Source organism: Aotus nancymaae, unplaced genomic scaffold (assembly GCF_030222135.1).
Source record: "Aotus nancymaae isolate 86718 unplaced genomic scaffold, 86718_ANA_hifiasm-v0.15.2.pri h1tg000053l, whole genome shotgun sequence".
NCBI classification, from domain to species: Eukaryota; Metazoa; Chordata; class Mammalia; order Primates; family Aotidae; genus Aotus; species Aotus nancymaae.
Genome location: NW_026988467.1, coordinates 21,602,850 through 21,614,665, shown reverse-complemented (window position 1 = coordinate 21,614,665; position 11,816 = coordinate 21,602,850). Strand labels below are relative to the sequence as shown.

Genomic DNA, 11,816 nt, shown 5'->3' with positions numbered 1-11,816 from the left:
GCAGTAGACCTGCGGGTGAATCCTTGGACTCACGTGTGACTGTGTGTGAGGCCTTCCCTCCGTGAGCCTCGCTTCCTGGGCCATCTCCCAGGTTTGATGGGGAGAGCCATCTCCGCCCCTTCTGCCTACCGAAGCGCTTACTCTGGAAACTCCCATAGGAGGCATTTGTGAGTAGATGGCTGTGGGGTGAGAGGAGCATCACTGACCATTACTTAAGCAAAGACGACACTGGGCAAAAGGAGGCAGCAAGCCCATTCCTGGGGGAGTGGGGCGCATCCCAGGCTGCACTCTCTCCCCGCTGCTTCCCACCCCCACCCTCCACCAGTTAATCTCCCTGGGGTGAGGCTGCTCCTCACAATTCCATCTGCCTTTTACACACAGGACTTCTCACTGAAATATGTTCAAACCCTAAAATGCACTAACGGAGCCTCAGGCAGGAGGAGAGGCAGCGGGCGGGGCTCTAGGGGTCCCTGGCGGGGCAGTCGCTGCGGTGGAGACATCCTTAGTGTCTGTGCCACCACCCCTGAGGTGCAAGTGATGCTGAAGCAGCTGCATGGGGTGGCAGTGCAGGTTCGGCCAAGAGCAGGGGCCGAGGTAGGAGGCGAGGGCAGGGGGCTCTCGTTCTGAAGGGGGAGCCGATAGCGGTTTTTCAAAATAAGTAACAGGAAAGAGAGAAGTCGAGGGCAGCTGGGTTTGAATCCTGCTTCCTCCACCGGCAAGCTGGGGGACCTTGGGCAGGTCTCTCCACCTCTCTGGCTGCCCCCCAGAGACTGGCTGTGAGACCACTAAGGTGCACGGTGCCCTGTCCTGAGAGCCCAACCCTGGAGGGACCATGCCCAAAGCTCTCAGCATGTGCACCCCACGTGATAGGCCCTCAGCTGAGGAGCCCTTGGCCTGGCCTGGGCGTCCTGGCCCTGGGTGTGTTGTATGGCCCTACAGGCCCCATTCTCCACTCCAGGGAGGGGCTGATCTGGCTGCAGTGGTAGCGTCTTAGTGTCCCTGTGCTGGCCCTTGAAAGAGAAGTGCCCCCCCCCCGCACCAGCCCGCAGCAGATATCAAATATCACTCCAGCAGCTTCCCTGGGCTTACACCAGGATTTGCTGGTGAAAGGCCAGAATTTGAACTCCAAGGCCAGCGTCCACCTCAAATCTGCTACCTGCCTGGTCCAAGCTGGCTGTGCTGACTCCTGGAGGCTAAATCTTGGGGTTAATTCCTGGATTAGTCTTTTACTCATCTGAAAAGTGAGGAGGGCCACACTTGTTTCGCTGGTTGTTGGGAGGATCCAGTGGTTCGGGGTGTCCTGTCATCGTAACCATAACATTCAGAGGCAGGGCCTGCAACCAGTGCTTGTGACTGTGACACGACCTCAGCCCTGCACACAGGTTAGAGAAACGAATTTCATCACCATTCACAGGAGGCGCCTTCTTAATTGATCCCTGGGTATCTCCCAGGATTCACCTGTACTTCTCGCATAAAATGCCAATTGATGCCCTCAGCTGGCAGGCCCTTCTCTGCAATGCCACATCTGCTCCCACCCACCACTAAACTGTCAGCTTACTAGACGTGAGTTGGAAGTGTCCCAACCGGTTGGTGCCAGCTGGGTTTGCACGGCTCCAGAACGTCACTGGAGATGATGCCAGTCCTGGGCCAGCTTGCCCACAGATCCACTCTGCCCGTTCCCGTTTGGCTCTGTCACACAAAGGTTTGATGGCACAGGCTGCATTTCCTGAGCTCCTCAGCAAGCCGGTCCCCATACATTCGACCAATGGGAGGCACCAAGAGACGAAAACTGAAAGCAAGGGGGAAGCTTGGTGTGTCTCCCCTCTATTCCCCGTCTCAGGTGATACCCCCATGTGGCTAAGTCTCCTCTGTGTCTCTAGCAAATGCTGACTGGTCCACCAAGTTCCTGCTTCTGCTGGGGGGCCCAGGTAACCCCACCTCTCTCCGTGTCCATCTTACCCAAAGGGCGGCAGTGGCTGAGCCGATGCTCACGCTGGGGCTCCTCGTTGCCCCTGGCTTCTCAGCTCGCCCGTCGCTGCGTTGCTAACACTCCCTGAGTTAACTTCCAGGACTCAGTGTGGCCCCTGGCTTCCTGGTTGGACTCTGACGGATGATGATTATGCCGTGAAGTCAATCGTGCGATGCCTAACAGGAGCCTCTGTTTCTGTGAAAACTGGGTTGCAGACTTTGAGAAGACTTAATGAAAGCAGGTTGCTAAAAAAATAAATAGAATTTGGTACGGGTAGGACATTGTAAACGATGGGAAGAAACAGTACAATCTAGAAGATGCTACGTGCTCACTCCTTCCTTAACATCTTTACATTCATGTTCCACTTTAAAGAAATCAAAACTACGCCAGGCGTGGCGGGGCATGCTTGTAATCCCAGAACTTTGAGAGGGCAAGGCAAGAGACTCACCTGAAGCCAGGAGTTTGATATCAGCCTGGGCAACATAGTGAGACCCTTTCTCTACAGAAATTTTTTTTTTAATTAGCTGGGTGTGGTGGTGCGCACTTGACATCCTAGCTACTTGGGAGGCTGAAGCAGGAGGCTTGCTTGAGCCCAGGAGCTCAAGGCTGCTGTGAGCTACGACTGCACCACGGCACTCTAACCTGGGCAACAGAGCAAGACCCTGTCTCTAAAAAAGAAAGAAGAAAAAGAAAAGAAAAAAGAAACCCAAACTGGGAATTGTTAGGCTAGAAGAAGAGGAAGGTCATTTAATGCACATTTATAAGTTTAAAGCTAAAAGAAGGGTTTAAGATACGACTTTTATGATTCCCTTTTACTTTTATATAATATTTCTTATGATTTCCTTCTTCAACCACATTTTAAAATTAACCTGATTTAAGTTTTTTTCAGTGGAGAACAAGAGGAAGGCTGGCTGCCCACTGCATGACAGGGGAATGCACAATCAGAATTTCAGGGGAAGGGAGTCCGTGGAAATTGAGCACCTGCTATGTGCCAGGCACACTCACAGTTACTTTCTCATTGAATCCTCTTTACGATTTTGGGAGGTGGGGAGTACAATTGGCCCCATTTCACAGGCTAGGAAACCAAGGCTCAGAAGAGTAAAGCCTCTTGCCCAGGATCTCCCAGTTCATAAGAAACAAAGCAGGCTTCAGGTATGGCTGGTTTCAGCCTTCCTGTCCTTCCTGCTTCCCCAGACAGCTTCCCCAGGGCTGTTTAAAGCCTATCACATGCTTCTGAGGGGGCATGTGGAGATGACAAGCCCCTTAGCAGCAAGGACCAAGCCTGGCCCTCATTTGCCACATTGCCCTGAGAATGCATTGAAGTACTCACTGCTCAGATGCATCACTGGGCCCTGCACAGCCTTGTGAATTACCTCCCTTTCCTGGGCCTGGACTCAGGTTCCCAGGGAGGGGGAAGCCCCTCGGGGTGATCAAGTTATAGGGGCTTAGGGGGGCCCAGTCTTAGGTGTGGAAAAAACAGCAAAGCACGTAGGGTGCTATGTTCGAAACTGGAGGTGGTGTTGGTGGAATGGAAACAGCTCCTGGGCTGGGAAGCAGGGGCTTGGGTTCCACTGACTCATTGGGTGAGCTTGGATGAGTCTCTGCCCCTCTGGGGGCCTCAGTTTTGGCTTCTGTATAAGGGGGGTCTTCCCAGCTGTGTCATTCTCCTATCTATTTCACACCTGGCTGACTCCAAAATGCATCAAATTCAACCGGGAGGTCAAGGCCCCTTGGCAGGCTCCCCCTGTGCCACTGACCCCCGATGGTCCCACGCAGGCTGGCCAGCTGATGAGTTTACAACGAAGGGTCGGGGTGGGGCAGCCTCTCCCCCTGCATGACTGTGATAGCTCCTTACTTGATCTGACTCATAACGGAGCCCAAATCGCGTCATGGAGTCTCAGCCAAGGAAACTAACGTTTATGATGCCTCACCCCACGTTCGTCCCTTTGAAGAAGGTGTTATCCCCATTTTACAGGGAAGAAAACTGAGGCCCAGAGAAAGGAAGTGACTTGCCCCAAGGCCTGACTGCTCAGATTCAGCAGAGCTGGGGCTGGAAACCAAATCTGACTTGAGCCCTGTGGTTGTCACCATAAACCTGCTTCCTCTCTGGTCAAATTAGAATGCCTGTCCCTGCCACCCCACCCCCAGCACCAGTCGACTCACCATTTAGGGACAGAAGAATGAATCTTCACGAGGCTCCAGATGAGGCTCAGAGTGAACGTTTCCAAGGGCAGTTACGCACCTGTGGCTGGGGCGGAAACAAGTCTCTTTGGGACCTTGGAGCAGCCCCTCCTCCTCCAGGGATTCCCCACTCCCACCCCTGTGGGCCTACAGAGGCCACTGTGAGTTTGAGGCCGGTGCTAGGGTCTAGCCCCAAGCCTGCGCTCCCTGGGAGAGGCCAGGGGGTGGAGGCCAGGCTGCAAAGGAACTTGCCGAAGGTTTCATATGAAGGGCATGGATGGGCACTCTGGTGTCATGCCTAAGGCCAGGGCTATGAGTCAGAGGCTGAAGTTCCAATCCCATTCCAGAATACTGCGTGGCCATAGACAAGCTGGCATCATCAGCCTGGGCCTGACAGCCCGGCCTATGACATGGGATAGCAGAGCTTGCACGGGAAATGGTAAAAGCCGCCACCTTTCCCCCACTCTCCGCCCTCCCTCCAATACTGACATGGCTTCGGTTGCATTGTCTTCCATGACTTTTCTACTTTTGAGCCTCTCTGAGCCTTGAATCCTCAAGGGCATGAGGGTACAAAGGGCGCTTCAGGTTGGGGGAACAACATGAGCAAAGTCCTGGAGGCAGGAAAGCTCCCGAGCATCGGGCTGGGGCAGAAACTCCCAAGGGAATGCACAGGTGGAGGGACAAGAAGAGCAAAGGGCCCAGATTGACGTGTCGGGCCTCAGCCCCCAGCCCTGCAGAGGACCTCCCGGCGCAGCCAGGCCACCAGGTTTCACCCGGCAGGCCCCTCTCGGTGGGCAGGCTGAGGCTGGGCGTGAGTGCTGGCAATAGCACTTTACGTGTTTCCCATTGTACTTAGTCTCAACACCATAAAAGCCCCAGAGGTGCCCCAAGCCACACATGTGGACCTCTCTCCCTAGCAAAAATGCTGGTGGACAATGGCAAGGTGTCAGCCACAGCCCGGGGGGCAGCGAGGTGTGGCAGGGAGCTCTCCGGCTGCTGGTGGTGGATCCGGGCTCCAGGCACTCGGTGAGAGGCCCACGGGGCTCCCAGCCTGCCCAGGCCAATGCTGGCCTTAATTAAGAAGGAGTCTCCCACCCAGGAGCCAAACCACCCTCCCGGCCGCGCCCACTCCAACTGCTTTCAGTTCTGTTTCTTGGGCCGCGTGCTGAGGCCAGCCCCACAAATAAAAGCCACCACTTTTCTCTCTCTCTCTCTCTTTCTTTCTTTTTCCTTTTTTTTTTTTTTTCTTTTCCAAAAAGAGAGGCAGCTACAAGATCTTCTAAAAGGCTGTGACATCACGGCCCAGGTGACCGCGGCCCAGCCAATGAGCCAAGGCCGCGAGCAGGCTTCTCGCATCCTGTGAGCTGAGGTTGGGTTGACACTGGGAAGGCCTGGTCCCTCAACCACAGAACCACAAGGCCAGGCCCTCGCCGCCTCCAGGGCCCTGCGCAGGAGCTGGTTGGCTCCTGGTGCTCCCCACCCCCGGCCGCCCTTGCACCCACCGGAGCCTGGGCTCTGTCGAGGGTAAGCCTCATTCATTCATTCCCGGTGGCGCCGGAGGGGGCCTGCTGTGCTCTGTCAGCCTCGGAGCTCCTCCACCCTGGCTGCCGAGAGCCCCTTCCCGCCATCTAATGATACACTCTGCATGCGCCTCTGTTGAGAATTTGTGGCTAGACATTCCTGTGGGACCGGGAATCCAAATTCTTGGGTACAAACAGAAACTTACTTTCCTTGGGGATTTTTTTTTCCTCTCTCTCACTCGCACACACTCTCGCGTTCTTTCCTTTTTTCTTTTTCGTAGCAGCAGGGGGAAAAAAAAGACAACCCAAAACAACAAAAAGCGACACCCCCTCTTTTATTTTCAAAAGTAGTTAGGAAAAAAAATAATAAAACAACAGCCAACCAAGTCAATCCCAACCCTACCCCCTGACGGGCTGAAAATTCTCGCCTTCTTGAGAGCGGGGCATGGCATCGAACAGCATCTTCGACTCCTTCCCGACCTACTCTCCGACCTTCATCCGCGGTGAGTAACGATCGCCCAGGGCCCTGGGTGGGGAGCTGCGGCCAGACCCCGGACCACGGCCCTCCACCGACCGCCCTGGCTGCCCTCAAGTGCCTGTCTACCTAAATCCGCTGGCCTCTGAAAGCCTGAGGTGGGAAGAGGGGTTGGTGGCCTCTGTGGTCTCTTGGCATGAAACATCACCGTGGCACTTTTATCCCTCGCTGGTGGGGACAGTAAGTGGTGGGGGTGACGGATACTCCAAGACCTCAAGACCTCAAAGGGTAGCCCTCAGAGGGGCCAAGGGGGACTCTCAGGGACCCTCAGCTTCCTGCTTCACTAACGGGGCCCCTGGGCCTGCAGCCCCAGCCCCTGTCCTGCCTGGGACTCCCCACCTGGGCTCAGGAGGTCACTTCGGGCAGCGTCCGGGGAGAGCCATGGGATCCAAGGATCTTCCTGAAGATCACTGCCCATGTTTTTGTGTGTAACTCCTGGGGTATTTTCAGAAGCAGAGGGCGGAGAAGGAAGCCACAGGCTTTTGTAGAAAACTGTGCAGAGCTGGGCTGCACTGAAGCTGGACCCGCACAGGGCTGGGGACAGACCTCGAGAAAGGTTGTGGATTTGGCCACAGAAGAGAAGAAAGTGTTTCTGGGCAGCTTTTGCCTTTTATGGTGGCCTGCAGGGGCGCAGAGTTCTGGGTTGTGTCCCCCAGCAAGGACAGGGGGCTGGGGTCCCCGACCTGGAGCCTCTGATGGGGCTGGGACTCATGGGGAGACTTTCCCTGCCTCTGGCACTTAGGGCTGACGTACGTTGGCCTCAGACACCCCCTGAGGCCTTCCTCCTCCCCAGCAAGAGCCCAGATGGGGCTGTGGCACCCGAGTCCGGGGATCAAGTCCCTGAGCTCAAGTCCCACAGCTCAGTGACTTCCTTGCTGAGAGACCTTAGAGGCGAGTTACTTAACCTCTCTGTGCTCCAAATAGAGTCCCCTCTGCTTGTAGGATTCTCATTGTCTGAGGCTGAGGGTGGACCGTGTATAGGGGCAGTACCTCTGGATGGTTCTTCGGGACGGGTTCGCCTCCAGAATAGAGGGGCTGCATGGAATCTAGAACTTCAGCGTTGGGGGCTGGTACCGCCTTTCTCGGCCGAGGCGGTCAGCAGAGGTGCAGAGGTGGGTCTGCCTGCTTGTCTGCCCTCCTGCCCATCAGCCTGCGGTGCCATTGGCTGACCAAGTGATTCAGGGCTGGTGCTGGGGCGGCAGGCTCGGGGCAGGGACCCAGGTACATTTGGGTGTTTGAGTCTGCTGGCTTCTGGGAAGCTCGTCTGAGAGCAGGGCCTGTTTCTCTTCCCTGGTGAGTCTGAGGCAGGCTGTGCTGCTGCAGATGGGGACTGAGTCCGGGAGAGAAGGGCACCTGCTATCCCCTGAAGTGGGGGCACTCCAACCAAGCCTGGCTGTGGCCGGTGACAAGCCGCAGCTCCACGTCTGGGAGCTGAGAGCCGAGGCTGCTTCCTAGGAGCTGCTGCTCTAATAACGTTGTTCCCTTTGTAGTCCTGGGAGCTAATTAAAGGCAGTTCTGCGGCAGGAAAATAAGAGTTTATAAAATCCATTTGCTGGGTCTTTGTAATCTGTATTTCTCCTTCCATGCACAAGATGGAGAAATGTAGGCTTGAAAACAAAGGAAGCTTGGGAGACAGGGCTGGAGCGCCGGACTGCCTGGGCTGGGTCCTGATCCTTGGAGCCTAGGAGGTGGCTGGCAGTAGCATGAAGGGCAGGCACAAAGGGAGAAGTGGCTTTGGCCCAACATGTCGCATATGCGTCCCGAGACAGGAGGCTGCCGGGCAGAACAGGCTGATCCTGGCCAGCAGGAGCACAGAAGGTGCCTCGTAGGCTGGGGTCTGTGGGGAGGCGGGAGGCTGGGGTCTGGGGTCTGATCGCCTTCCCTGTGCTTTCGTGGAAGGCCTGGCTCCCCTCTCCAGCCTCCTCTCTCCTGCCCAGTTCTGCTCATGACATGCTCGCTGTGGGGGCCTGTCTCCCAAACCCCATCCCTGGAGGCTCACAGGGCTCCAGCTGCCAATTCCTTCCCCAAGGAGACATCCTCAGGGTCCCATCTGTAGGGCGCTGACCCCACGCTGCCCCCTACAGGGTCCCTAACTCGCTCTAAGCTGCCAAGGCTGGGCAGTCTCAGGGGGCCTGCAGGTTCCTCCTCGGAGCTGCATTTTAAACGCATAAGACAAAATCCAAAGGATTACAAAGGAAAAGAAATGGACTGAAATACCGTTATCAAACTCAGAAAGCAAGTTGGTGACATAGTGACTCACTCTGTGTCTCTTCAAGAACTCACTGAGTGACAAGACCCCCATGGCGGGCCATGCAGTCATGATGAGCATGAATGATATTTCAGGTAATCCCTGACACCCCTGTGAGACCAAGAACACCTGTGATGTCCACTGGTGGAAAACCGCAACGGAACATGATGCTAAATTTCAGCTAGAGGCTGGGGAAGGAAAGACACCGCCATCTCCAGCCCGATGTCACAAACCCCCCACATTATATGCAAGGCAAAATCTCCAGGTCCACCCAGGTCTAGTGTTCTCAGAATCGTATTCAGGCCATTGTCTCGTCCGTAGGCTTTTAACAGAAAGGGAAGGGTCTCCCTTTGCCCTCCACTGCCTCCTCTTCCTCCTACCTGTGTCCTCCAAGTGCCATCCCACCTCAGTCCCTGAGCAAAGTGTGATGGAGCCAGTGGGTTTTCTGAGGTCAACACCCCTGGAGAGTTTCAAACACCAGATTCCCAATTCTGACCTCAGATTGTGGAATCAGACTCGTTAGGGCTGGGGCCTGGGCAGGTGTGGTCTTGCAAGTTCCAGGCTTGAGAACTGCTGCCAGGAAAGCCCAGTCTCCCACCTGGCTCTGCCACCCCTGTGCTGTGGGACTGTGTCTGAGTCACTTGACATCTCTGGGTCCCTGTTCTCTCGTCGGTAAAAGGGCATGCGAGAGCTGGATTTGGTGCCTCCTATGTGGGCTTCTCTGTCTCCCCGACCTGACTTCTCAGGGTCATCCCTAGAGTTACCATGGAGCATCTACTGCCCCCGTGTCCCCACAGACAAGCGGGAGATGCTTCCCTTTTGTCTTCACTGACAAAGACAGGCTGAGAATGAAGTGTCCCATCCACACCCCTGCCTTCAGGCACTTGTACTCGGCCAGTGCTGGGGCCTTCGAGGCAGCAAGGGCGAGCCGGGACCCCTGGAGAGTCCGACTGCTTGAGCGTGACATTCCCACAGCTCCCAAAGAGCCCTCTCCTCTTGGTTTCTCCGGCTAAAAGAGTAGGGGTATTCATTTTGAGCCAAGGGATCAGAAACTCCCCTCAGTTCACTGTGGAGAGAAGGGGTCTGGGAAGAGGGTGGAGAGGCATTTGGCTCCCATCCTGCAGTAGAGGGGTGAGCAGGAGGTGAGAAGAAGGCAACGCTTACCCCCAAGGCTGGCTCACAGGGACGGTGGAATTCTAGAAGCTGGAATGGAAGGTGTGAGAGGGCACAGGGGCACCCTGGGGTCTACCCTCATACAGGACAAGGGGGATTTATTCCCCCTGTGTGACAAATGGGGAAGCTTAGACCTAACGGCTGTGATCTAGACACTCTGTGTGACTAGGGACAAGTCCCTTCCTCTCTCTGGGCCTAAGTTTCCCCATCTGATAATTAATGGGCAATGGCCCTGAGGACTCCTGAGTGCCCACGCACAGCTCTACTGGGGCCAAGCACCTTCATTCTGAATTTGCCCCATGAGGGCATCCCCCTCCCCGTAGTTCACCTTTGCTGAACCCTCACTCACACCCCCACGGGCAAACGCTCACCCGGGGCACTGGAGGTGGGTGCCCCTTTCCAGGGAGGGAAGCCGAGGAAATGAGCCCAAACTGCCACATATAGGCTTTAAGGGGGCTCTGGGAGGCAAAGGTTTTCATACGTTTATTCAGTCATTTCCCAAAAGCTTCTCCAGGTGTAGAGTATTGAGATTCCGGCTCGGGCTTCAGAGTCAGGCTCTCCAGGTTCAGGTCCTGACTCTGCCCTCTGCTGTCACCTGCATGAGTGACTTCTCTTCTCTGTTGCTGGTTTCCTCATCTGTAGGGGATGAACCAGCCTCACAGGGCTACAGAGAGAATCACAGGCGCATGATGCCGGCACAGAGTAGTTGCTCAATAAGCATTTTCCATTTGTTGAACACCATGAGCCTGGCCTTGTGCTGGGAGCTCGGGGAGACTGGGTCAGAATCTCCATCCTAAGAGCTCATGTCTGGTGGAGAAAAAGATGGGTTAACAGAAAATTGCCCTGGGGTACGATAAAGGTTGTACGGGAGAAGAACCAGGGCTGTGAGTTCAAAGAGGGGTCCTGGCCCAGCCTTGGGGAAGAGAGGACAAGTCCTCTGGAGGAGTGAGTTGGAAGCTGGGTCCCTAAGGGTGAAGAGGTAACAAAGACAGGGAAAGGATGCTCCAGGCAGAAGGAACGTCCTGGGCAAAGGCGTGGAGGCAGGAAAGAATGAGCTGGTCTGGGGGCCCAGGGAGGGCTGGGAGCATGGTGTGGGCCTGGCCAAGGTCTCCAGCAGGGGGTGGAGTTGGCCGGCAGCTCCTCCCCTGAAGATGCCTGGGAGAAGTGGAAAGGACTCTTGGGTATGAGGCGGGCCTGTGTGGAGGCAGGGAGTGAACAAAATGGCCCTGGGCAGGTCTGCCTGAGATGGTCTGATTCAGAGGTCACCGGACAGGGAGAAGGCTGCCCAGACCAGAGAGGTCATCACTGTATCCTCTCCGAAGGTCCAGGAACTTCCAATAACAGGGGACTCTCTGTTTTAGCACTGAAAGCCCCACGTCCCAGGAAACTCCTTCATCCCAGGCAGCCCTGGACTGCTGGTCACCCTGAGTGCATGTGTCCATGGGGCCTCCCCCTCCCCGCCATCCCTGGGAGAGGAACGGACTGACCGCCAGCCCTTCCGTGCCCACTATGGTGCTTGCCTGGCGCCACGTCTGCTGGGTCCCTTTGACGGTGGCTTCTGAGGCTGCCCTGCACACACCCGTCTCTCCAGACCACCCTGCCTGTCCAAAGTGCCCCCCAGGCTGGCAAAGCATTCCTGGGAGCCCCCCACTGCCCACAGGGTCTAGGCAGGCATGAGCCAGCCCCACACAGCGGGACTGTGTGTCCAGGCCTTACCGCACCCACTCTGGCCGGCCGGCAGCCCCCAGCAGCCCCACCGGTCATATAGAGGGCCCATTGACGCCTGGGCCTGGAGGTGGCCGCATCAAAGCCAAGACTCCCTCGGTTACCTGGGGGTGGGGGGAGGCGGGGGACCGATGCCCCTGAGAAGCAGGGCCTGAAAACCTGACCTTCCAGAGGGCTGTGAGAGGCAGGAGGAGAGCAGTGGCTTCTGACCCCAGCCTTGCCACTGAACCAGTCTGGACTCCTCCACAGGTGGGGAAACTGAGGCCTGTGCTCTGGGTTCAGTGGGGAATCCCCAACAGTAGCTCTTATTGCCATCTCCTGGGGACACCTCCTCTTCAGACCCTTCCTCAAATCTGCCACCCAGAGTGTGCCCCCATCCCCTGTAGTTGGGGAATCTCACCCAGTCTTCCAGACTGAACCCAAACACCCGCTCTGCTAGGAGTCATTGCTGGGACACCTGCAGCC

The 11,816-nt window shown here is 56.2% G+C and overlaps 1 protein-coding gene and 1 long non-coding RNA gene across 2 annotated transcripts in view; one reads left to right on the top strand and one right to left on the bottom strand.

Moving 5' to 3' along the window:
* Window positions 1–5,685: 5,685 nt before the first annotated feature.
* The window catches only part of RUNX3 (RUNX family transcription factor 3), a 64,813-nt gene continuing 58,682 nt past the window's right edge, over window positions 5,686–11,816 (top strand). The window contains exon 1 of the mRNA XM_012440130.2: window positions 5,686–6,173. Within this exon, the coding sequence (XP_012295553.1) occupies window positions 6,116–6,173 (58 nt within the window). The 5' untranslated portion in view covers window positions 5,686–6,115. The remainder of the gene's footprint in view (window positions 6,174–11,816) is intronic.
* Window positions 5,980–11,816, bottom strand: part of LOC135269464 (uncharacterized) — a 33,200-nt gene continuing 27,363 nt past the window's right edge. The window contains exons 2-4 of the long non-coding RNA XR_010337756.1: window positions 9,998–10,290; window positions 8,466–8,634; window positions 5,980–7,757 (exon numbers count right to left, since the gene is read on the bottom strand). This is a non-coding gene — a long non-coding RNA (uncharacterized LOC135269464). The remainder of the gene's footprint in view (window positions 7,758–8,465; window positions 8,635–9,997; window positions 10,291–11,816) is intronic.